At 49.3% G+C, this 26,770-nt stretch overlaps 1 protein-coding gene across 4 annotated transcripts in view; it reads right to left on the minus strand.

Annotated features, from left to right (window-relative positions):
* The window catches only part of RASGRP1 (RAS guanyl releasing protein 1), a 350,649-nt gene that overhangs the window by 204,315 nt on the left and 119,564 nt on the right, over positions 1 to 26,770 (minus strand). For 3 of the 4 annotated variants that reach the window (XR_013600832.1, XR_013600831.1, XM_078659443.1), the window contains exon 2: positions 7,142 to 7,323. The exons of the other annotated variant lie outside the window; for it this stretch is intronic. Coding sequence is in view for 1 of the 3 variants with exons in the window: in XM_078659443.1 (XP_078515569.1) it covers positions 7,142 to 7,323 (182 nt within the window). In the remaining 2 variants the exon portion in view is untranslated. The remainder of the gene's footprint in view (positions 1 to 7,141; positions 7,324 to 26,770) is intronic. 4 annotated transcript variants of the gene reach the window in all.

The following is a 26,770-nucleotide window of genomic DNA, read 5'->3' on the forward strand; positions in this document are numbered from 1 at the left end:
TTACCTTATCAGTGAAACCATACTATTCTGATAACATAATTCGATTGAAATAAAGGAAAGCTACATTTGGAAGAATTCATGATAACGTTGGATGAATGCTCAGCACTAAGCCATCCATTTCACAAGGACATCAGCGGGTGGCTTCTTCTTAATCACATGAAGTGCTATAGAAATGATACAATACAGTAACAATAATATTCGTGTGCTCAGATGGCTGAAAGGCAGAGTAGGCCCTTCCAGGATTGTATCCAGTGACCTCCAGATTATGGACAGGTCTTGGCAGCGTGTCATAAATGGACGCTAGGACACTACATCTCAAAGTGCATACCACCGAACCAAATGTCATTCAAGCAACACGAATTTCAACCAATCTCGATGAAAAAGAGACTCGGGTATTAATAGGAAATGCAACACACCTTCAAAACAAAGGTCTAAAGCACATGACGTCAGTCCTGCTTAAAGTTACCTGGTTTTCATGGATAGTTGCACCTTTCTCCTGGAAGATTCTGCTTCCTTGCACCCTATGCTTTCTCGTTTCTCCGCTGTATTATTGTTTTGTTTTGTTCCACCTCTCCTCGTGGTTTCTAGTCCCTCCTTCATGTCTAGTCCCTCTCTCATTCTCACACTCCCTCCTTGCTCCAGCATCTCTCTAAAGACACACTGTACAGCAGGGCAAGAGTCGGAGTACCACGCGGGTGGACGGCGTACCCCCGCTTATTTTCCAGGGTGGACGCCGTCCACCCTGCCCTGCTCATCCAAAGCATGATAAAGCGTGCCGCGCACCAAACTTTGTGAAACCGTCCGCTGTGTCGGGCATTTCATAACTGCACTTGACATGCATTGCGGGATAACTAAGCATATGGTAGAGCTGGAGCGTGGGGGCTTTTTCACCTTCATGTACAGCGCTTCTCCACTTAGCAGAATTATAGCGCTTGGTTGATTGCGGTTATTCGGTTCCCACTGCTCCTGTCTCTGTAAGGAAGAAAGGTGAGTGCCTATCAAATAAATCGTGCAGTGTTTTCTTATTCTAGCGCCTGGTGAGTGCGCTTCAATGGGAACAGAGAACGCAAGTTTAAAGAGATGCTTTCCGATGCTGAAGGCAGAAGCTCCTGGAGCCAGTCACGCAGTAAATCCAGCGCGCAGGTGCACTGCGTGAGGTCTCACGCGCCTCATGTTTTTATATCTTGTGGAATCCAGGGCACGAGTCGGGGGTACATGCAGGTGGACGGGGTTCCCACCCTAGTTTTACAGGGTGGACGCCGTCCACCCTGCTCCTAGAGATCGTGATAAGAGCGCACCAAACAAGCATTTCCAGGTGATTCCGTGTGCATACGGAAATTTCTCGGACTGCCGGTCACTGTCCATCTCCACTCCTGTCTCGATGTCTCTTCATATCCCTGCTTTTCAATCACCAACCCCACCTCCAGTGCTTAATTTGTAAAATATTAAGTGCCAAGGCTCTGACCAGGAGACCACAGCAACTTGCACCACCCATTGCCCCGGTCATCGCTACCAAAACAACCACTAACCATCTCTCTCGCATGTCAATGTGACAGTTCAGATTATTCCACGTCCCAAAAGCTAAAGGAATGATTGGGGAGGCAGGTATTAGCACTTTTAATGTATATGGTATTCCCAAACAAGCGTTGTTCTGCTCATCTCTAAATTAGATGAGCAGCGCCACCATGTGGTAGGCTGTACTAAGTATGGTGTTGACAATTACGTGCCGGTGCCGAGCATCGGAAACTAATTAAGTGCTGGTGCTGAGCACCGGAAAGCACCAGCTCAAATTAAGCAATGCCCACCTCCCTCACCTTTGCCTCTCTCGATTCTCCCATCAACTCCCTCTCACCACTGCACTTCCGCCCTCCCAATGCGCCTCAGGACTTGTTTTGGGCTGATTCTTGGTGAGTGGAGGGAAGAGGATGGAGGAAAAGACGTTTACAGTGAGTAAGAGAGAGTGACAGTATTAGAGGGGGTGAGTGACTCGAAGCAGAAAATATTATGCGAGTTGGAGTGTAAGGGGGGTGACTGATTAACCTTTGGATCGAAAAGTTGATGGAGTTCCAGTGTGTGTCTGACAGAGGGCATCACCGAGCTGGACCGAGCAAGAGATTTAGTTAGTGGGAGAGCCAGTCACTCAAATGAAAAGCGCGAGATCTCGGCGAGCGCGCCCTTAGGGCCCGGCCCCCCCGGATCCACGTCACACCCCCATAGTTCGGTCCAGTAGCCCGGTTGGCTACTGGACAAAATTAGTGCTTCCGGGTCACGGATGACGCACATCTGGCCGGAGCTGAGAGAATTAGGGGTGGAGCCGGGGGGGCTATTTAGCCCCTAGGGACACCACTGTTCTCCCTCTTTTTCCCGCTCTGTTTGCAGGTGGGGAGGGTGAAGGACCGGTGGGCCCTGGTCACCCTAGTGGTGGAAATGAGGCCACAGAACATTGATTTGCAGGGTTAACGGGAGGCTTGCTTACATACTCCCGAGGCCAGCACTGAGGGGAGAGATGGTAAGCTCTCCACAGAGGGAATGGGGACACCGGCTGGGGAGGCAAGGGCGCCAGGTCACACGAGCCTCCTTGGCAGCCTGGTGGTAGAGGGTGGATATGACGGACAAGGACCGAGGCCTGGGGGCTCACTGCTCAAGGACGCAGGTGGGTTGCGCCTTGCGTGGTTCTCAGATAGGGGAAGCAAGCCAGAGGGCCCCTTGGTGCTGGAGTAAGTAGTGATTGCATAACTGGTGGTTATGAACAGTTATAATACTTGTACATAATAAAAGTGTGAATATTTGAATTTTTAAATGTGAATTTTAAAAAAATTGTCTTGTCATGTTTATGAATGTTTTGAAAGTTATTAAACATGGCCGTTTTACCCACACTCTGGCTAGTTGATTGTGGGATTGCATGAGGTTGGGGCGGGGAAAATGCTGGGGGGTCCGGGCTCTACGGTGTTTTGCAGGCGCTCTGTCCCTGCAATCATTGGCCTCTCCACTGAGACTGCAGGCCTGTGATGCCACTTCCTGTGATGTTGCGTGCCGTGATGTCACTTCCTGTGATACTACCTAACTCAGAGAGTCCCCCCACTTCTTTTTTTAAGGACTTGTGACCTGCTGTACAGAGATGAAACTAATAGTGTCCATATTCTTGCGTCTTTCCTCCCACCTTACTCCTAATTTGCATCTCACTCTTTCTCGTCGCTGTTCAATTTCCAAACTTTTCCAGATGGCTCTTCAACTTTCCATTCTTTGTTGTAATTCCCTCTCCTCCGACGTGCATCTTTCTTCCCCTTCCCAAGTGCCTGTGTCGGTCTCTTTCTCCTCCCTCCCAGTATGACCCATACCTCTTCTTTCCAGTATCATGCCCTCTTCTTCTTAAAACAAGGGAAGGTGGTAAGAGACTCTATGCCAGAGAGGAGCTAAAGAGTCCTGCGGATGGCGATCCTTAATCCCCACAGACCAACACTTGCCAAATCCATACCATTTTCCTTTGCTTGCTGGTATGGCACAGTGTGCTAAAATGCGTAGTGTCACGCTTGATGCGTGACACTTGGCATGCAGCCAGTGCCCGGGTTCATGTGGACTGTAGTTGTATGTGGGGTGGGGATTGGAGATTCTCTGGGTCACTGGGCTCAGGGGGGGGGGGGGGGAGTTGTCTGTACAGGCCTCGTGGCTGTAGGCATATGGTGTGTCTGGAATGTCAATAGACCCAATGACACCCTCTGCCTGTCCAGACGGGCGGAGGAGCGAGGGGCGGAGGGGGGAGTTAGAGAGTGTCCGAAAGGGCATCTCACATCACATGACCAAGGTACTGTCACTAACCAGCCTTCTGGTTCTCCAGCTGCGGGCAGCGCCAGGAGGCCTCATCACTGGCGTTAGTGCGCTGTAAATGTAATATTTAGTCCAGTATTTTCCTGGAAGTCTTCTCACAGAAACACTTGTCGAGTGAATCCCAGAAAGATGCTGTATGTGTCGCACTGACGACCAAAACACAGGGGGCAGAATACCAAGCGTTCCTCCCGTTCCCTCCGCCTCTGCTCTAGTCACCTTCACCCGCGCGTGCCTCGCGCTCTGCTCTTCACCCACTGGCTGTGCTTTCATTAGTGCCGCGGGTGCAGCCGCACCGGGCCCAGAGATCCGAGGTGCCCACTAAAACCAGATTGTTGCATTTCTTCCCTTGCACCAGGGCCCCTGGCACACTGGCTATCCTCCTCTCTGTCTTCGCCTCTTTACCCAGCATTCCCCCCCCAGGCTCACCCTCTCGCGCACCTTGATTTAATTTAACACCTCTGCCCCACAGTCCCCCCGCCAACAGACCCCCGTGATTCACCCAGGCCAGACACCATATCCCTCCATACTGTTTGTCGTGGGGGAGCATCATTTCTCCATCCTTTGGCACCCTGTACTTCTTACAAGAGAGCCTAATGTCCTACTTTCCTAACAGGCTGTGTTTGTTTCTAAAATGTGAAAATAATCCATAGCTAGATAGTAAGAAATACAGCGTGTAGCGCCGAACTGTTTCTAGGCGCTGGCAGGGTACTTGCTTTATTTAAACACCCGCCTGCGTTCTTCTGATACAATGACCTCTTAAAATGCCATTCTTAAAATACACTGCCCCTCCTCCTAACTTGGCAACTAGTGTGTGTGGGGGGAGGGGGAGGTGAGTGGGGAGCCTAAGTGCAGCAAACACATGTCCCAGGTTATGGGCTGCGGCCCTCAGACTGCCTCTTTGAACCTTGGTAATGCATACTTCTTCTTTAGAGTGCTATGAAACTGTACATACGGAGGGAACAAGCGCTACATACACACTAGTGTTGTTTTACCAAAGCGCAGCACGGCCTAGCATTGCGTACCACAACAAAACATATACTACCACACCACAACAACACTTCACACCCTGCTACCATCGACGCTAGCACAACACCAAGTCATCACCATACCCTCACCGGACCGCACCACCAGGGCTTTAATTGGGCCGGGTCCTACCGGTGCTCAGCACCGGCAGTTCTAAAAACCAGGTCCTTGTCGGGCTCTCATTTTTAACCTCACTCTTAGGATGAGAAAAATCTCAACTCGTCAGCAGTGCCACGCTTCACTGCCTTTGATGTCACTTCAAAGAGGCGCGTTCTAGTTCTTTCACAGTCTCGGCATTTCAGAACCGAAGCATTTTCAATATTATATACAAGGAAGCCATTGTTGCTGCTTATTTATCTTATGCAACTAACAACCATTGGCAAAGCCAATAGTCTTGGCTTGTTGTAGGTGTAATGTTACTTGTTGTATTATATATCTGGATGCAGTGACAGAAACAGCAAAATACAAGTCGGGTGGCACACTATGCTAAGCACAGATTTTTACTGAGGTGTTTTGAGACCACGCCCTTAACTACACAGGCCACACCCCTTCGAGAGACCCCTCCAGTTTTTTGATTCCACTTAAAGACCTGAGCACACACCACATGACACTACTACAAAGTACAACCCCTACAACATAACAACTGGCCAGTGCCCCAAAGCAAGCTTGGGGTAAAACAGCTACGTATCGAGGTAAAGATTCCTCTTCAGACCTCTAGGCTCCGGTGCCGCTGCACCTGCTGCACCATTGCTAGATAAAGTAAAGTAAAGTCCACATTTGTAAAGCGCACAATCACCCGTAAGGGTCTCTAGGCGCTGGGGGCCGTCGTGAAGATTAAGCGAGCTATTGCCCAGAGTCACATGGTGCTGGGCTAACCTGCCGCCAGAGCATGGGATCGAACCGTGGTCCCCAGATTCCAGCGTCAGTCGCCCTGGCCGCGGCGCCACACCTCTAGATACGACCCTGGCAGGCTCAGGCTTAAGGAGACTTAGACATGGAGAACACAGACATGTGGATACTCTTGGGGGACAGACATGGAGCACACAGACATGTGGATACTCTTGGGGTACAGACATGGAGCACACAGACATGTGGAGACAGCCAGGCGACACAGGCACAGAAAGACTCAGGCTCCGGTATAATTCAGATATTGAGAACACAGATATGTGGAGACCCGCACCGGAAGGCTCAGGCACCGGAAGGCCCAGGCACCGGAAGGCTCAGGCACCGGAAGGCCCAGGCACCGGAATGCTCAGGCACAGGCACCGGAAGGCTCAGGCTCCGGGAGACTCAGACTTCGAGGATGCTGACATGGAGAACAAATCCATGTGGAGACAGGCACAGAACTATTCAGGCTCCGGAATAACTCAGATATGTGGAGACCGGCACAGGGAATCACACAGGCCCGGGGAGGGTGCAGATACAGAGATACCTCTGGCTTTGAGAGGCCCAGACATGGGAGACATGGACACAGGAGAGAGACAGTGATAGACAGACAGAGGAGACACACAGACACTCTGAAGACTCAGAGGAGAGAGGCCCAGGGAGACAGGAGAGAGAGACAAGGACAGAGGGAGACAGGCAAGGGCAGGCACACTGAAGACTCGGAGGATACAGCCACAGGGACTGGGAGACATGGACACGGAAGAGACCGGGATAGACAGACAGAGGGAGACGCAGCCAAGGGGCGACACACAGACACTCTGAAGACCCAGAGGACACAGGGGATAGAGTCAGGGGTATCCCGGGAGAGACAAGGATAGACAGAGAGGGGGAGGCACACTGAAGTCTCCGAGGATACAGACACAGGGTGACTTGGATATGGGAAAGACAGGGATAGACCGAGAGGGGACACGCTGAAGTCTCAGAGGATACAGCCACTGGGAGACGTGGATATGGGAAAGACAGGGATAGACAGACAGAGGGAGACACACTGAAGTCTCCTAGGATACAGACACATGGAGATTTGGACACAGGAGGGAGAGAGAGAGACAGGGTTAGACAGACAGAGGGAGACTCATGAGGAACTCGGTAGAATCAGACAGGAGAAACAGGCACAAGGGAGAGGTTAACACGTGAGCACGGAGGAGGACAGCAGGAGCAGTCAGGCAAGGGAGAACAGAGACAGGGGGACACACACGGCACTTGGACACTCCCGACAGGAAACCCCTCACCCACCCGGCAGCGTACGCACCAGCAACCCCACAGTGCTACGAAACCAGAGCAATGCGAGAAGAGCGCTATAAAAGTCACATAGCATCCTAGTCAGAGGAGGGAAGGTAAAGGCACTCACCGAAGGAGTGGATGCAGGACTCCAGCAGCTCCTCCAGGCTGGCCCCCTTGGCCAGCTGTCCCGGCGGCGCGCCCATCTTGCACGGTGTGACCTGCGGCAGCTTGGGGTGCGAGGCGCAGTGGATGATCTGCTTCAGCTCCAGGGCCAGTTTGGGGATGGTGCTGCCGCTGGTGGCGGGCCTCCTGCGGGAGAGAGAGAGACCCCAAGTGAGGAGCGAGCAGGGGGGCATCAGCCAGGGCGCGGGAGGGCCGGGGAGCCAGCCGGGAGAAGGGAAAGGAAAATCAGCTGCACGAGAGATAAGAGAGCTTCCCTCCCTCCAGGGGAAGAGATAACCCCCTCCTTCCCACTCGGCAAGAGAGGGAACAAACAAGACACTCTCTGTTACAGAGTAATTTCATATGCAAATGAGAACGTAGGAAAGCTTCACGGGCCCGTGGCGACGGGGAGGGGCTTCTGGAGCAGGGGTGGGTGGGTGTCTGATCAGGGGGTGTCTGATGAGGCCTCTAGAGAAGGGGGGTGTCTGATCAGGGGGTGTCTGATGAGCCCTCTAGAGAAGAGGAGTGTCTGATCAGGGGGTGTCTGATGAGCCCTCTAGAGAAGAGGAGTGTCTGATCAGGGGGTGTCTGATGAGCCCTCTAGAGAAGAGGAGTGTCTGATCAGGGGGTGTCTGATGAGCCCTCTAGAGAAGAGGAGTGTCTGATCAGGGGGTGTCTGATGAGCCCTCTAGAGAAGAGGAGTGTCTGATCAGGGGGTGTCTGGCGAGGCCTCTAGAGAAGAGGAGTGTCTGATCAGGGGGTGTCTGATGAGCCCTCTAGAGAAGAGGAGTGTCTGATCAGGGAGTGTCTGATCAGGGGGTGTCTGATGAGCCCTCTAGAGAAGAGGAGTGTCTGATCAGGGGGTGTCTGATGAGGCCTCTAGAGAAGAGGAGTGTCTGATCAGGGGGTAACTGATGAGGCCTCTAGAGAAGGGGAGTGTCTGATCAGGGGGTGTCTGATGAGCCCTCTAGAGAAGAGGAGTGTCTGATCAGGGGGTGTCTGGCGAGGCCTCTAGAGAAGAGGAGTGTCTGATCAGGGGGTGTCTGATGAGGCCTCTAGAGAAGGCGGGTGTCTGATCAGGGGGTGTCTGTTGAGGCCTCTAGAGAAGGCGGGTGTCTGATCAGGGGGTGTCTGTTGAGGCCTCTAGAGAAGGCGGGTGTCTGATCAGGGGGTGTCTGACGAGGCCTCTAGAGAAGGCGGGTGTCTGATCAGGGGGTGTCTGACGAGGCCTCTAGAGAAGGGGGGTGTCTGATCAGGGGGTGTCTGACGAGGCCTCTAGAGAAGGGGGGTGTCTGATGAGGCCTCTAAAGCAGGGGTGTCTGTGAGGCTGCTAGAGCAGGCGGTGTCTGATGAGGTCTGTAGAGGGGGTGTCTGTTGAAACATGTAGAGCAGGGGATGTCTGTCCCTGACCTATCCTATTCCAAAAACATTTCCCAAGCAAGTCTGTTCTGACCGGCTCTGCTATCACTATTTGAATAATAGGACTATGGATCCATTGGTTACTATTAGACTGGGAAATAGAAACATCTGTCAGTTACAGAGCTTAGATCCAGCAGCAGTGTGGTATGAAGCCTTATGTAAACAAGCAGTGGCAAAGCCAATGTGTCTCGCGTATGCAAGAGCTATTGGTTTTGCCAATGTGTTATAGCCATGTTGCACACCAGCATGTTAGGGGCATAGAAGACAGTGGCGTAAAGTGGAATGGCGAAGAGTGGAGTGGCATAGAGTGCCGTGTATTGGAGTGGAGTAGTGAAGAGTGGACTGGTGTAGAGTACATAGTAGTAAGATGAGGTTTGGGATGAGTAAAAAGGAGGGAAGGAGGAGGGAAGATTCTCTAGAAACAGATAAAGCAGATCATAGTAGGTAAAGCCGTTTGGGATGAGTCCAAGGAGGGGTGCATGAGGGAAGAATTTAGAAAGAGGTTTGGGGTGAGTCAGGAGGGATAGAGGAGGAAAGAGTCTAGAAAGGGTTATTTTGGAGATGTAAGTAGAAGAATGAGGTTTGGGATGCAGTAGAGGATACATTGAGAGAGGTATAGGGTGGGACAGAGTAGTGCATTGGAGAGAGTGAAAGGTTTTTATTTTTTTGCATATGGCACGCCTAGTGTATAAGCAATGGGGCAGCAGGTCACATGCGATGGTAACACCAGGATCACTTAGAGGTGGGCTTGGATCAGACACACACACACAACCACACCACAGGACTGCAGAATGCAGAAAATAGAACAACTGTAGCACCCGTGCGACACACATCTATAATAATAATAAAGAATGTATAAAGCGCCTGGTTACGCCAACCGGCGTGTCCCCGCGCTGAGTTAAGAGGAGGAAGCAGAGCCGGGAAACATCGGCCTAAATCAGTACAACGTTATTAGCATGAAAGCAGGTGAGTTTTAAGATCCTTCCTAAACTTCATCTCGGATGGTTCCATCCGGAGGCTTAGAGGGAGTTTATTCCAGCTCTGGGCAGCCAGAAGCCGGAAGGACCGGCATGATATCACAGACTGCATGGAAGAGGCTGCAACACGTGCCCCACAGTCGCAGCACCCATATGAAGGTGAGTCGAGAAACGTTGTCCATCTGCTTCTTGCTAAATTCTTGCTCTATGACCCCAGAGCTGAAAGCACATGTGGTTTGTGTAGATAAGGTAGCAAAGGCCCAAGGATTTCAAGGCTTTAGACAACACTTGAATAAGTGTGGTTAGTTGGTGGATGGAGACACACTCGAAGCTCTGGACCTCTTGGGCTTCAGGGTTAGGGAAACAGTTTTGAAAGGTTGTAAGTGTGATCTCCACATAAGATTGGTTTAATTTGCCAGGATTAATATCCGTTTTTTCCAGCTCGTAATATGAAGGACAGAGACATTTCTGTTTGCAGCAAGGTTTCTTTATTTTGATTCATACGACAAGGACAGCCGACACGTGTTTCGCCCCCTCTTGGCGATTTGCGCCGGGGCTTTCTCAAGGCTAAATGGGTTAAATCACGTCGAAAATTCCTGTTTCAAGATGTGTACAGTGTCCGAAATATAAAAATATAATTCTTCAGTAATAAAACATTTCTATTTAGGCTAATGCCTACGGTCCTAAAGTCCTCCCGACATGGCGATTCCTGGTGACCCAGGAATCAGCTCCTCTTCCCAGAGCTGAGTGGTCGCTCCCCAGGGTCCCTCCAAGGTCGCTGGTATCGTATGTAGCGCTTTGCCCTGTGTAACTGGAACTGCTTTGAGTGCCTGTGCCTGCAGATCGCCATTGAGCAAACTTGCTTTGTAATTGATTAGTACTCGGCTAACTCGAGCCTGTCTGCGCGCTGTGCCGCTCTGCTCCCACGGCTGCATTGCTGTCTGTGCCTACTGCCTACCTGGTCGCCGCTGAGCTTGCCTGCATTTCGATTGTATTCTTAAAGTGCAATTCCACTCGGTTTGCGCGTTTTGCAGTGCTCCCCCCCCGCCTCCATTTTGTTGATTGTTGTGCTCGTCTTTGGCCCGCCCCGCCTCCCAGCTGAGACGCCCTCGCCCCTCCCCCTCCACCATCCATATATGACAGTAGTTCCCGCGCGCAGCGTTCGCGCCCAATCCGCGCCAAAGGTAAGCCCGTCTACGCCCGTCCGCGCCTGGACCGCGCCCAGCGCCAGACCCCCTGGTCCTCGCGCTGCCCAGCCCCCCCGCGTTACCTACGATGCTGCCACCCTCCTAGCCCTTAACCCCGGTCGCGCCCCCAACTGCGTCCAAGCCGCTCCTGGACGCACCCATGGACCGTTCTCCTGCCTCTCCTGCAAATTCATCGGCACCGACAACATCTCCGCTACGACCACAACACAGATTCCCGACCCCAACCACCTAGAATGCATCCTTCTTAACACCCGCTCGGTCCACAGGCACGCCATTGACCTTTGGAACCTACTAGACACCATCTCTCCTGACGTCGCCTTCCTAACGGAAACATGGATGAACGCTTCCTCCGCCCCTGACATCGCCATTGCTATCCCTGAGGACTATAAGATCACACGCAAGGACCGCACCGACCATACAGGAGGCGGAATCGCCATCGTCCATAAGAAATCAATCCGCATCTCAACCAGCTCTGACGCCAACCTCGCTAACTCCGAACACCTTCACTTCCAGATCCACATCGACCCCAAGACCACACTCAGAGGCACCCTCCTCTACAGACCACCAGGACCCCGCGCAAAATTCAGTGAAGACATCACGGACTTCATCACCCCACACGCGCTCCCCTCCAAAGACTACATCCTTCTGGGGGACCTCAACTTCCACCTTGAAAAGACCAACGACCGCAACACCGCCACCCTCTTGGACAACCTAGCCAACCTCGGACTTAAACAACTGGTCACTTCCCCCACCCACATCGCAGGTCACACACTCGACCCCATCCTCACCTCCAGCAACCATGTCTCCTTCAGCCACACTACGGATCTCCTCTGGACTGACCACAGCTGCGTTCACTTCACCTACAACAAGCCGAAACCCATCATCCACCTCCAACCAACTCTACAAAGAAACTGGAACAAAATCACCACGGAGCAGATCTCCACATCGCTCCTTCAAACCTCCCCAGCCCTCTCTTCTAACGCCAACGAAGCCGCCTCTAACCTCACCCTTTGGTTATCCAACACCGCTGACACCTTAGCACCACTGAAAATACGTCAACACAAACTTGGCAGCAAGAAGTCCTCATGGTTCAACGATGACCTCAAGAAGTCCAAGAAACTGTGCCGCTCCCTTGAAAAGGCCTGGAAAAAAGACCCATCCACCAGCAGCAAGGACGCCTTCAAAAGCGCCATCCGTACTCACCATCAACTGATCCGAAAAGCCAAGAAAACAGCATTCAAGGATCGACTTGACAACAACGCCCACAACAGCAAGGAACTTTTCAACATCGTCAAGGAATTTTCCAACCCATCAGCCAACTCCAACGACATCACCCCCTCTCAAACCCTCTGCGATTCCCTAGCCTCTTTTTTCCACAACAAGATTGCGGACATCCACAACAGCTTTGATAACCAACCCGGAAGCCAACCCACCCTACCATCAGAGGACCATCTTTCCCCCGTTAACACCCTTAACGCCTGGAACCCAATCTCCACTGAGGACACCATCCGCCTGATGAATTCCATCCACTCTGGATCCCCCACAGACCCATGCCCTCACCACATCTTCAACAAAGCAGACTCCGTCATAGCTCCGCACCTCCGAGACGTCATCAACTGCTCCTTCAACTCCGCTACCTTCCCAGAAGACTGGAAACACGCTGAACTCACCGCCCTTCTGAAAAAACCAACAGCAGACCCCACCGAACTCAAAAACTACCGCCCCATCTCGCTTCTTCCTTTCCCGGCCAAAGTCATCGAGAAAGCTGTCAACAACCAGCTCGCCGCCTTCCTCGAAGCCAACAATTCACTCGACCCCTCACAATCTGGCTTCCGAGCCAAACACAGCACTGAGACCGCCCTCATCGCAGCAACAGACGACATTCGAACTCTACTGGACAATGGAGACACAGTCGCCCTCATCCTCCTCGACCTCTCCGCAGCCTTCGACACAGTCTGCCACAGCACCCTTTTACAACGCCTCAGAAACATCGGAATCCAAGGAAAGGCACTGGAATGGATCACCTCGTTCCTCACCGGAAGAACCCAGAGAGTCCGCCTCCCACCATTCAAGTCCGAGGCCTCTGAAATCATCTGCGGCGTACCGCAAGGATCCTCACTCAGTCCCACCCTCTTCAACGTATACATGAGCCCCCTCGCAGCCATCGCCCGCCAACACAACCTCAACATCATCTCTTACGCGGATGACACGCAGCTGATCCTATCTCTCACCAAGGACCCCAGCACCGCCAAAACTAACCTTCACGAAGGAATGAAAGAAGTCGCCGAATGGATGAAACAAAGCCGTCTGAAACTGAACTCAGACAAAACAGAAGTCCTCATCTTGGGTACATCCCCCTCTGCATGGGACAACTCCTGGTGGCCGGAAGCCCTCGGAAAAGCACCCATCCCGACAGACCACGCACGGAACCTAGGTGTCATCCTGGACTCCTCACTCTCAATGAACAGACAAGTCAACGCCGTATCCTCTTCCTGCTTCAACATTCTTCGCATGCTCAGAAAAACATTTCGCTGGATCCCCACCGAAACAAGGAAAACAGTCACCCACGCTCTAGTCACGAGCCGTCTGGACTACGGAAACACCCTCTACGCAGGTACCACCGCTAAACTCCAGAAGAAACTACAACGAATCCAAAACGCCTCAGCCAGGCTCATATTAGACATCCCACGCAACGAACACATCTCTGGTCACCTTAAAAACCTCCACTGGCTACCCGTCAATAAGAGGATTACGTTCCGACTGCTCACCCACGCACACAAATCACTCTACGACATCGGACCAAATTGCCTCAACTCTCGACTGTCCTTCTACACCCCCTCCCGCCAACTTCGCTCTTCCAGCCAAGCCTTCGCCACTGTACCTCGCATCAACAAGACCACCATGGGAGGCAGATCCTTCTCATACCTGGCTGCCAAAACATGGAACTCACTCCCCTCTTACCTTCGCCTCACCCAGAATCACCTAGCGTTCCGAAAGCAGCTTAAAACGTGGATATTTGACAAATAATCCTCCTCCCCTTCCTAAGCGCCTTGAAACCCTCTGGGTATGTAGTGCGCTATATAAATTTTATGACTTGACTTGACTTACAACCTTTCAAAACATGTGGTTTGTGTGTCTCAGGTCAACCTCCAGCCTTCTGTCTAACAGTCTCTGTAGATCATGACATCACAAGTTTTATCACCTAGACACATGCATCCCCAACAGACCTGATTCAGGCGGGAGACTACTGATTTTTTAAGCCAAAACTGGATTCCTTTTAGTGGGCTCCCACCTGCAATTCCATTTGCTTCAACGTAAATCAATGAATTTATTGAAGTCCCTCGATTTTTCCCCCCTAAACCTCACACCTACTGGTTTCAATATGCTGGTATGTTATGGCTGCACATGATCAATAGTTGAAACCAGGGCTTTAAGTGGGCCGGGTCCCGCCGGTGCTGAGCACAGGCAGTTCTAAAAAGCAGGTGCTGAGATGGGTCCCTATCGGGCTCTCCATTTTTGCCATCACCCGCCATCCCCGTGAAAAAAAGTCTTAAATCTGCAGCAGTTCCACCCTTCACTGCCATTGGGGTAACTACAAAGAGACTCGTTAAAGTTCTTTCACAGCCCCAATTTCACAACTGAATGATTGTCATATTATATTCAATGAAGTCATAGTTATTGCTTATGCAACTAACAATCATTGGCAATGCCAATAGTTTTGGTTTGCTGTAGGTATATGTTATTTGTTGTAATATATATCTGGATGCAATCACATAAGCAGCAAAATACAAGTCAGGTGGCACACTACGCCAAGCATAGATTTTTCGCTTACATTTTTTAAGTCACATTCGTAATTACATTGACCACGCCCCTTTGAGAGACCCCCCAGTTTTTTCATCCCACTTAAAATTAAAGCTCTGGTTGAAACCCTTTTAGAGTAAACAGAACGAAGGGTGTGCTTTGATGTTACATAGGAGATGAAAAATTTGATTTTCCAGCGTTTCTCGCCTGCTGAGCTGAGGCTGTCGGTGTGCAAGTTTCAATCTCTGAAATGCGAAGGGCTCACTGCAGGCCTAGCAATAAGCAGGCCAGGCTCACGGGCATAGCTTCGTCAGCGAGATTCAGGGGGTGTGAATCCCACATTTCCCAACTAAACAAGTGTGAAAAACACAGGAGACCCGATTCTGGGCCCACAGACCCATCCACCAAGCCAAGTGTGCATTTATTGAGGGGGTGTCACACCCCAAAACACTGCTCCCTGATGTTACGCCGCTGAGCAAGATCACACTGTGCGCCAGGAGGAGGGTGTCGTCAGAATTCACCTCGAACTGGTCTTCTGGGGTCGGTCTGGGGAGATTTCTGAAGGGCTGGAGTTTCAAATGAAAGGTCAACAAAAAGTTACAGGAGTGTTAAAAGCGACGAATGACCGCGTCACTTCTAATCAGTTCATGTACGTGGCTTGCGAGCTGGATGGCAGCCAGACGGCGGGGCTGACAGGAAGGGCGCGCTGTCACGTGACCGGAAACCATGCGAGGCAACATTTCACCTAACAGGCAGTCCCTCGATAACCACTTCCTGTTCTGTCTGTGCCTACCTACAATACACACATGGGCCAGGGATCGCGGTTCTCTCACTGTGTGTGTGTATCTGGCTGCACTTATCAGATCACACCAAGGTCTGATAACACTAGTGAGACATCAGTTACTTTGATCTTTTTCCAACTTGCCGAGATTTGGGAACATAGGAGAGAGGGAAGTAAACTATAGAGAGGAAAGGAATTTCCTTACTGCATTTAGTTGTAGGATTTTATAAGAGAGAGAGGTAAAATACAATTATTTCGTCCACCGTCCTCTATTTAGGCAAACTGCAGAAACTGTGTAGGAGGTTCAGCTTTCCACCCCTGCCTTCTGTAAACAGACACAATGCTAGCGGGTAATGTTTTCAACATGCCTAGCTAGAGAAAGTGTAGTATTAATAGCAGCGGCAGTTTCGGTACTCACAGGTACTGAGTACCTGCGCTTCGGATATTTTGTCAAAACAAAACACTGTCAGGCATAGAGTGACGCATAAATTATGCAAAAAAGAAGGAGAGAACTCTGGGTAGTTCTCAAGTTTAGGTGGAAAGCAGCTCCTGTTAGAGCACTCTCAACACCAGCGAGACTCTAAATCTGCTCACCTCAAAATGTCTGTTTTTCTATCAAAGTTTTTAAGCATAGGATTAGCACAGTGCTATCCACGCCGAGATAGAAAATGAAAAAGTCTTTTGCCATTTATACAGGCATGCCTCACTCTATGCCTGAAAGGGTTTTGTTTTGACTTAATACTGGGTGCTCCCTTGTGTCTGTACAAAACTATACCTCTCTGAAGAGCTCTAATTAGAGTGGAACACTGTGTCCGGGGTTGCTTTTACTCATTTCAGGTTGGCTTGAGTTGGTATTTTACCAATTCAAAGCTGTAATATTGTGCCTGGAGAGATAAATGGCTTTTGTCATTTTACAGCTCGGCAAGGACAGCACTGTACTAGTCCTATGCTTAAAGGCTTTGCTGTATAAATGGCATAAGACTTTGTTATTTTCTATGTCGGCGTGGATAGCACTGTGCTAATCCTATGCTTAAAAACTTTGATAGAAAAACAGACATTTGAGGTGAGCAGATCTAGAGTGTCGCTGGTGTTGAGAGTGCTCTAACAGGAGCTGCTTTCCACCTAAACTTGAGAACTACCCAGAGTTCTCTCCTTTTTCGGATATTTTGTCCTTTTTGAGTGCCAGAACTTCTCTAGGACTGAGGGCAGTACTGGTACTCACTTGGGGATGTAGTGCTTTGGGCAAAACGGTGTTGTGGGCGTGGACGGCGCACGCTATCATGACCATTTTCCTGTGAGGAGCCACTACTAAAAGCATGAGGCATGACGTCACCCTCAATGCTGCAGTGTGGCTGGAAGGAAGGGAGTCCCTTTAAAGAGAGCCATGCTCTGTGGTGCCCAAATCATAAGAAAAAAGAGGGCTGGGCATTTCCAGGCAGAACCCAGTGAGGAATACCAAACTGGATTGTCGAGGAGGCCATCGCCAGGCAGCCATCATTAGCCAAGATCAGACTTGCAGTAGGATTCTTAAAAAAAATTAAAAAATTAATGTGTCCTCGTGTAACGTTATAAACAACAAAAAGACCAGGATCCTAAGACTACAGAAATCCTAATCTATCGTATTTCCTATTGTGCCAAATGGCATTTGACAGCGGTATGCATATATAGCATCCTATGCTGTTTTTTAAGTTTGAGTGGGTTCACTTAGAAGAAGTATAAAGTTGTTGTGAATTGAGTGAATCCTTTCAATTTTAATCACTATTTGTCACACTCTGAGGTGCGATCTACTTTTTCACTACACTGCACGCACTTATACACCTTTTACATTTTTCTTTGGACACTTTTCTGTTGGGCTTAATGAACGCCAATGATGACAAAAATGGGCTTATCTGGTGAGTACCTGCCAGTTATCCGCTTGGTGGTGCGCCCGTGAGGGGTCATTTCACCCTTTTCACATTTTTTTACACTAAGAATTGTGCGTATGGGACTGGAAGAGTTGAGAATGTCGCCTTAAGAGTCCCTGATTTCTTAAAAACTGTCAACAAAGTATCTAAAAGGGTTTTATGTTATATAGTAATACACACTACTTATTAGAGTATAATGAGGGTTATGTAGAAAACTACAAGTCTTCATGTGGACTACAATAGGAAATACCATAGATTAGGATTTCTGTAGTCTTAGGATCCTGGTCTTTTTGTTGTTTATAACTCTTTGAGTGGAGGGCGACCAGGGTTCTGTTTCCCTCTATGCTCCATATTGAATGTGTCCTCGTGTAACGTAACTGGTGCTCACGTAAAGCGCTCCAATACCTTTGGGTTGAGTTTGCGCTATATAACTCTGCTAAAAAAAAAAAAAACTAAAAAAAAACGTGAGCCAATAAAGACCGAGTGAGTCGGGAATGTTTTCCTGCTCAAATGCAATCCTGATCCTTCAAGCAGGGCCGGACTGGCTGTAACGGGCACTGGGCATTTCCCCGGAGGGGTGGGGGCTGGTTTTGTGCCCGTGGTGTCCGGTTTTGTCACTGGAGGCCGGTTTTGTAGCAGGGCTGCAATATCAGCTCCCTGTAACAAAATTGGGAGCGGTGCTTCTTGCTAGCCCCCCTCCCGCTCCTGGGGCCGGTCGAGCAGCAATCTGCCAGGGCTGGTTGCTGTTCCCAGTCCTGCTCTGCCTTCAAGCACACACAAGGATCCCTACGGATCACGCGAGGTCAGGGCTTTAAGGGACTTTGGATTGGTCCAGTATTGGGGCCGGTCATCATGTCCGCTGCATGTGGCTGCCGCTCTGTAGCACGGTTGGCATTTGCCCCAAACTTGAAGTGAGGAGGGATTTATAAAAGGAAAGAGGGGTAAAATAAGAAACGTAAAAAGGGACCAGGCACTGACTAGAGCGGTCAGTATGGTTGCATATCATGGCAATTATATCTCTGTTTGCTTTCTGAAACATTTTAGATAGTGTCAAAGACATGTTAAAGTGTTACCTGGTTTCTTCCTTTACTCATCCGTTTAGGTTTCAAAAGGAAAAAATTCCGGGTTTCTCTGGTTTTCCCAATATTTTTAGTGGCATGGACCTAAAAATTCAGAAGAAAACTGCCTGGTGGCAACCTTGGTGCTGGCGCATGGGACTGGCTTCTGTCTTCATTGCAATGGTCGCTGCTGCCAATCCGATGTGGGGGGTGGGGATCAGTGTGGAGGAGAAATAATAAAATAAAGAAATGTAAACTTGCCTTTTCACCGCACCTGGTCTGATCTTTTGATCTTCTGCCCCTGCGCTGTTCCTCTCCTTCCGGCACTGTAACCCCTATGACCACAAGCTCCCAGATTCCCCACGCAATCCCAGTGATGCTCTCATATTATTACTCCCAGCATGAGAGAAGCTCTGGGATTGGGCAGAGCGGGCCAGTTTCAAGCTTTAGCAATGGCTGAGAGCCTATGCCCCCTGAGCACTGCTATCTCCAGGGTATGGCCTCGCATGTTGGTTTGGCCGTCTTAAGACAGCCGGCCAAACGGATATGCACACTTACAGTGCCTACCACTCCTCCTCTCCTGCTGTGTGACGCTGCAACATGGTATCGCACTGACCCGCCACCCTGCCCTAGACTCCACGACTGAAAGTGAAAAATAAAATGATAATAAAATAGTTTAACTGTCATTTTTTATTCTTCTGTCCACTGCCTTTCAGCAGTGTAAGAACACTCCTGGAGAAGTGTGGCTCAATGGTTAGAGCGGCAGACCCTGATGCAGAGGTCTAGCCGGGGACCAGGGTTCAATTCCCCGCCTCGGCGGGTCTTGGGCTCAAAATTCCACGGACCTGATAATTCTCGCCTCGGTGCCTATTCCAATCATGGAGTCCCACTCTGCAACTCTGGGCAATAGCTTGCTTAATCTCCACAACGGCCCCCACAACGCTAAGGATGCCTGGCCTCCACCTTGGGGGTGCCCAGGAGTGGACACCTCACAGGGAAAGCCAGGATGGGTTCCACAGCGGTATTCGTACAAGCGCCTTGAGACCCTTGCGGGTGAGTAGTGCGCTATACACATATCAATTTTTATTTACAATTTACACCATAGCGGAGGAGCCCTTGCTGGTTCCTTGTAGAGTGAAATAAGTTGAATGGCTCCAGTCCTCCTGGTATGATGTGTTCGGGAGACTGGCACTCCTTCTGCCTGGTGCAGTGAAAAGAAAGGACATGCGCCCATCCTCCCTGGTACAGTGAGATTGGGTGGCTGGTTTTTGTCTTCCTGGTGCAGTCCGATGAGCAGACTGGCTCTTATCCTGCCTGATGCAGTAGGAAGCTCACCTTAGCAAGGTCAGTAGTTTCTGCCAAGATCTGTGTGTGATGTGCAGGTCTCACAATTGAAACCTGGTGAAGATGTTTCAGCAGCTAATCCATCCAAGGTCGATAGAGTAAATACCAATTTCGAAAGATTGACAGGAAATTTATAATACACTGTTGTGTGAGTTTGATGTAAGTGCTACATAAATAACAGATTTTTGTTTTAGCATATGGAAATGTCCTTTCTTTGTATCAGGCCCACGGAGTACTACAAACACAGGTGCTATGGTTTTTTATTTGTTTTTAAACTTGTTTGTTTTCAATACTGCACAGATATCACATCACATGTTGGCCCATCAGTCCGTGAAACAATGAAGATAGATAAAGAGCCACAAAGTGGCGAACACTCCAGATAAGCGATGCAGGATATCACCGCGGCCCGAATGTTTGCCCATGTGCTCCGCTCAGAAGCTCCATCGCTGGGCATATGTATCTTGTGTGACATACAGAACAACTCCTATAGAGAGAGATTATGCACAGTAGAAACCAACATAACAATCAAAAACTATAATACATACTTGGCGGCGACTGGTGGCGAGCAGTAGCCTCTAATAAAGAGAAACAAGCATTTACAATGCAATGGTTTTGCCTTTGTTAAAGTTAGAGCTATTGGCATTGCTCTTGACATTATTTTTATTTACGGTTTTTTTAACATAAATAAATGGCATTGTCATTTACAATGCCAATAGCTTAATCTCTCGCAAATGCCACACACAAACATTCACAGAGACCCCCCCCCACACACACAGAGCCCTTCCCCACACACACACACACACCCACACAGAGCCCCCCACACACACAGGCGAAACCTAAAAAGCACTGTCATAGCCAATAGCTTGCGCCTGTGCAATGGATATTGGCTGTGCCCATATCTTTTTGTAATTATATAAAGCAGTGCCGTTGCTGTGCAGCATTCTCTTGACATGAAGTTTGAGCATTTTGCGTTTAGTCTGGTACCAAAAAGATCAATTTGTGGATAACTTCATTCCTGACAACATATTTTGAATGAGGTTTACACTTAGCTACCACTAGTGATTTTCATTGTAATATATGCTTAGCAGATCTGCTTGCCAATTTAGGAGACCTGGTAGGTATAGTGCCTGGCAGTCTTATAAGAAGCCAATGCCGTATTGCTTGAGATGTGTTGGCTGTTTGGATCAACAATCTGTTTGTAGGAATGGAAGGATGAAAACCTTTCAAAGCTATAGTTACAGCTCTAAACTCTACCACATTTATATGAGAGTTGCAGTCTCTTCGACCTCAATTCCTGTAATAAGTCTTGTAGCTGGGCTACCACATCTATCAGAAGTGAATCTGTCACTATTGTCTCAGAAGGAAGGTTCTGGTTGGAATTAGTCCCTTTTAACAGATACTTTTTCTGAGACCCCACTTGAGTAAGTCTTTGGCTTGAACAGCGAGGATCAGCTTGTCTTCCTAGCGGTCATTGTGTTGGTTCCGCTGATCTTCCTTGCACTGTTGAAGAAGTCTCATATAAAGGTGTGCACTTGGAAGTAGAACAAGCATTGACATAGCCAATAGGTCTCGCTTTTGGAACCTTATAAGTGTCTAGCCACACAGCATATTATCCTAGGTGCTGTGCCACCAGGGATTGAATAGTTAGCTAAACAATGTGGTCACAAACCAGTCTGGAGTGAAACAAAGATAGCTCGAGCAACTGGATGTCATGAATGCCAAAACAATGAGCTAATGTTTGTTTGATGAAAAAGAGGCAACATCTGACAATCCAGAAAAAAACTGTCAAGAAATATTTGATTTTGAGGTAAATAAAAAGTAATTTTGCCTGCCAGGTCTCTAGTTTACTACTTTGAAATCAAGCATGAATCCCAATGGGAAATAACTATGCCTAAAAGTACAGTTTTTAAAAACCAAATGCTATGATGCGGCCAGCCCTGGTGCCATGTCATAGAGCTCAATTTTAGAAGCAGGATTGAGTGGGCAAGTCAGGCGAGAGAGGGAAGTGGGTGTATTCAGAGACAGTGATCGAATGCAGGGAAGAAAGACACCACAGGCAGAAAAGCAAAACATGAGAGGCTGAGACAGGGACAACAAATGCTTCAGAGAGAGAAAGTGTGGAGCAGCAGCAAAGGACAGACCAGTCCGGCACTGTGCAAGAGCGAGAGACGCATGTTTGTGGTTCTTGGCAGGCTTCGACTGGAGAGAAAAGACACTTCAGGGAAGATAATTAGAGGTTATGGAGACAGACAAAAGGCAGGGAGAAAGAGTGAGAAACAGTAAAGGAAGACAGAGTGTGAGACGGGAGAGAACGTGTAACTGAGACAGTGTGCAGGTGAGAAAGTATGAGAGGCTGTTGACTGCTGGCAGACTGAGACGGTAAAGAAATACTTTCAACAGGAGAGGGTTTGGTATAGAGACAGTCTACTGGGGGGTGAGGCGTTAGACTCAGTGAGATGTGGGATACCCGACAAAGAAGAGACACTACACGGAAGAGAGAGTGGGGTACAGAGAGTCTTCAGGGGGAAAAGGTGAGAGAGCTGGGAAACTCAACGAAGATAAAAACACCTTTTGTAGGAGCGGGTAGGGTCCAGAGACAGGGGGGTAGAAGGTAAGAGAGAGATAGGATATCCAGAAGAATAAGACAGAAGAGACCAAGACCTCACAAAATAAATGTTGGGGTATAGAGACAGCAGTGGAGAGGCGGGAGAACGAGCAAGAGATCGGAAGCAGGGAAGGGAAGTATAGTAGGTTGAGGTGGAAGAGGTAGCAGCCACAGACATTTCAGGGAAGAGTGGATTCAAGATTATAGAAGGACAAAAACTGCACGGGGAAACTAGAGAAAATGTAGATAATGGAAGAAGAGAAACTTCCTGAGGGGGTTTGCACCTCCTTAGGTCTGTTCTTTTATTTTCGGACTAGCACAGGCACCCATGCGTCCAGTATGAAATGCTGCACCACTAACTCTTATGGTGGAATGTAAATATCTATTTCCTCACTTTTTATAAGAGAACGGCGTACATGCATACTTTAGAGTGTTTCCTTCTATGAGATTGGGGAAACTGCGTCTGTTAGAAGCACAAGGTCTGCAGCAGAATCATGTGCAATGAACTGTATACACTTGACGTACACGGCAGTACTACCGGTGTCATCTTTACATGTAGAAGTGAAGTGTAACAAAAGTAGAGTAGAACTAAGATCAGCGGGGGTTAGGGTGAGTCTGGGGCAGATGGAAGCTCCTGGCCTCAGATGGGGCTACAGGGTGGTCCGAATAATTCAGAAGGCTCCCAGCTCAGCAGAAACCGACGCTAGCTGGCAAAGCGGAAGTTCTCTTCTTTTCAAAACCAAGGACAAGGACAGACAGTAAATGTGTACCGACGGTCAGCTACTCACACTGCGCCGCGGCCTCTGGAGGTGGGCAATATAGTCGGGAGCCCTGTGACACTATACAATGTTACTTGTACAAATAAACAGAATGCCCGCGCAAGTGCATTCCCCTGATTGTTGGGAAGTGCGAGTGCATAACATCGCGCTCCCCGCCAATCTGTTGGTAATTGTGCTGCTATAGAGCTCACCTCGGTCATACCACTGCAGTCCGCTTCATAGTCCTGACTGCTACGCACAGACTTCAGCTGAACCATCTCAACACCTCGACGCTGCCTGCAAATGTGTAAACGTGCTGCGTTCCTCCTGTCACTTTTTAGAAACAGGTTGGTTCCGTCTGCTCAACAGCGGGACCTTAGAACCATGACGTCACTTGGGCGTCTTGGTACTTGTTGCTGGAGTTCTATAAGCAAGAACAGTGAAGAAGGACAACACTTTCTAACTGTAGTGCCCTTTACAGAAATATGGCCTACCCCTTAAAATATTGCCTGCTATGTAATGTTGCTGTAAAAAGCTCAATTGCAGAAAGCACTGGCAAGCACATTTTTAAGCTATGTGAAAGTCTTCGATTCTTTGAGCACATCGTATACTAATGGTATTGCTAATGGTTAAATATTAATTTGATTTCGCTACATACTGCAAGTGGATGCATCTGTTTTGTACATAAACAGCGCGCATTGTTTGCTTTCGTTACGATTTTACAGTGTACACATTTTGTTTCTACTACTTTATTTACTTGAAATGGCATATCTTCAAGATAGTCGTGAGATTTACAGCCGCAGCTGCACAGTGGTATTGTAACGAGGCAGGAAGGGTGAGGGATAGGGAAGCGCTCCACGGAAACCTGGCAGACCAGCACTGTTATGAAAGTTTCAAAAAGAAGAAACAGCGACGCAGGGTGGGCATGCAGAACATGGGATAAATGCTGCATTAAAATGTAAGCAGCTACGAGCGCCAAAGGTGAACACAGGCATAAGCAGGAAACCATGAAAACAAGCATTTGCAATGCAATAGGTCTCGGATTTATGAGAGGTTGAGCTATTGACATTGCATACGACAATGCCTTTTATTTTTGTTTTCGTTTTTAAAACATAAATAGAAGGCATTGTGATTTACAATGCCAATAGCTTAAACTTGTGTAAATTCAAGACCTATTGCATTCTGTAACTTAAATCGAGTAGGAGACTCGGGATTCCATACAAGAGCATTTAACCACAGGTACACAGCTGTTGAAAGTATTACACCCCACATTTTCCTCTAGTAAGTAATATGCAGAGGAATTTAAAATTCCTCTATCTTTTAGGACAACTCCTGTGTGGTAGATGTTGGGTGTAAATTCGGACATCCATATACTGGTCTTGTTTACCAGGAATGCAGCCTTATCCGAGTACAAATATTAACTCACTCTATCAGCAGCTGAAGGCCCACAGACAGCAGGAGAGCTGGTACCCTGAGTGTCAGCACGGGGGTCGCATCAGTCCCAGGACCGAGTACAAATATTAACTCACTCTATCAGCAGCTGAAGGCCCACAGACAGCAGGAGAGCTGGTACCCTGAGTGTCAGCACGGGGGTCGCATCAGTCCCAGGACACGGGGAGCCCCTTGTATCTACCGCCCTCGTTCTTTGCATCCTGTTTGCTGTGTTACAAACACTCCGATGATGCATATGACTAAAACATATTTTACTCAGTTCTCGCACACATCTGCATTTGTTGTTATCATTATTTTTAAATCTCAATGAATAAATACATTTTGGAAACCATTTCCCCCTCTAACCTAATGTCCTTCCAAAGCCTGCCTTCGATTTTTTTTTTACCCATTACAATAGTATTTTTTTCAAGACATCTCTAGACATAAATGACCCAAAACATAACTCAAGATGAGGCTGCAACGACAAACACTCCTTCTCTGTCAGGGAGGGTCGTCGGGCCTCCGTGGTGCCGAAAGACACTTTATAATGGAATTCTTGCTATAAGTTCTTTAATAAAATGTATGTTGGGATTGTTCATGTGCTGCTGTGAAACGGGCGAGTGAGAGAAGCAGCGAAAGAGCCTTAGATGCCAAACACGGCTCGGAGGCCGGATATTTACATTTAAACCAAAGATATTTACTTTGCAAAGACGAGTGTATGAAGGGGGGAGACAGTCAAACCCGGCCCGTGCCCGGCCCGAGGGGGGGCGATGGGCCCCACGGCCGCCAGGGGCCCTCCCAGGGGCCCCTCGCCAGGCTCCCCCCGTCTGAAGACGCATCCATAATGGAATTCTTGCTATAAGTTCTTTAATAAAATGTATGTTGGAATTGTTCATGTGCTGCTGTGAAACGGGCGAGTGAGAGAAGCAGCGAAAGAGCCTTAGATGCCAAACACGGCTCGGAGGCCGGATATTTACATTTAAACCAAAGATATTTACTTTGCAAAGACGAGTGTATGAAGGGGGGAGACAGTCAAACCCGGCCCTTGCCCGGCCCGAGGGGGGGCGATGGGCCCCACGGCCGCCAGGGGCCCTCCCAGGGGCCCCTCGCCAGGCTCCCCCCGTCTGAAGACGCATCCTCCGAGGGCACTTGACCCCTGCCTTGTAATCTGTGGGCACACTGTGACCCCTCTGAACTGTGCTCGGTCTTTGCTTAAAAAAGATCTTCACATTTGAGGCCAGAGTGAGACCCAAATCCAGTGCAACAATCCCCCCATCCGGCAGCTGCAGGTGGTCCCTGGCGGACTCCAGCCGCCGGTCCCCGGGCAGAAGCTGGTGGTAAATGGTCTGGACGTGCGCCCACTTCCTCCAGAGCCAGCAGGCCACGTCGGGGTCGGAGAACCGCCGGAGCACCTTCAGCAGGCAGTTGGCCAGAGCGGAGGGCTTGCAGATCAGCCTGCAGCCATAGGGGAAGCGCAGGGAGCGCTGCCATCTGGGTCAAGGGAACGCCTGAGGGGCGGGCACTGTAAAAACTGCGACCTGAGCTGCACACGGACGCACGGCTAGGCGGGTGAGGCAACCACTTTCACACGGGGAGGGGGGGGGGGCGGAACGGACTCACGGGGAGGGGGGGGGGCGGAACGGACACACGGGGAGGGGGAGGGAACGGCAACACTCACCTCGACTTCCTCCAGCGGCGGTCGGCCGCGTAATAGGAAAAACGAACACAATTTTAAAAAAACGAAACTCCGCCCATCGCCGCGATGACAACATCGCAGAGGCGGAGAGGGAAAAAATCACGGGAACGCCCCCGAATCTGGTCCGGCCTTTGACGGACAGATCCGGCTCCCAATGGCTAGCCTCCATTTATGGAGCTAGCCAATGGGAGGAGGGGGCGAGGAGGGGGCGGGATACCCGACCCAACAGAGAAACATAAGGATTTTGCTAGCGCATGCGTACTTCGTACGCATTGCCAGCAAAACCTAAAAAGGAGAACTCAGTAGCAGCAAAGAGAATTTGGAATGCACTCCCACCAAACATCAGAAGAATTACACCCATCGTAACCTTCAAAAAGGAAGCTAAATCGTACTATATGAGCAAATTTCTCCCATAAGACTATATTGGAGTGGGATGGTACAAAAGTTTATCCTGTTATTTAGCTGCGCCGTGGTAATTTAAATACTGACTGTATAAATGTTTATATGCTTTACTGAAGTGTAAAACAGTAATGACTGGTTTTTCCTCTAATGTTCTCGTTTTGCTGAAACGCTACTGTAAAGTGCTCTGATACCCTACACTGGGTCATGTTC

Source organism: Lissotriton helveticus, chromosome 9 (genome assembly GCF_964261635.1).
Source record: "Lissotriton helveticus chromosome 9, aLisHel1.1, whole genome shotgun sequence".
In the NCBI taxonomy this organism is placed as follows: domain Eukaryota; kingdom Metazoa; phylum Chordata; class Amphibia; order Caudata; family Salamandridae; genus Lissotriton; species Lissotriton helveticus.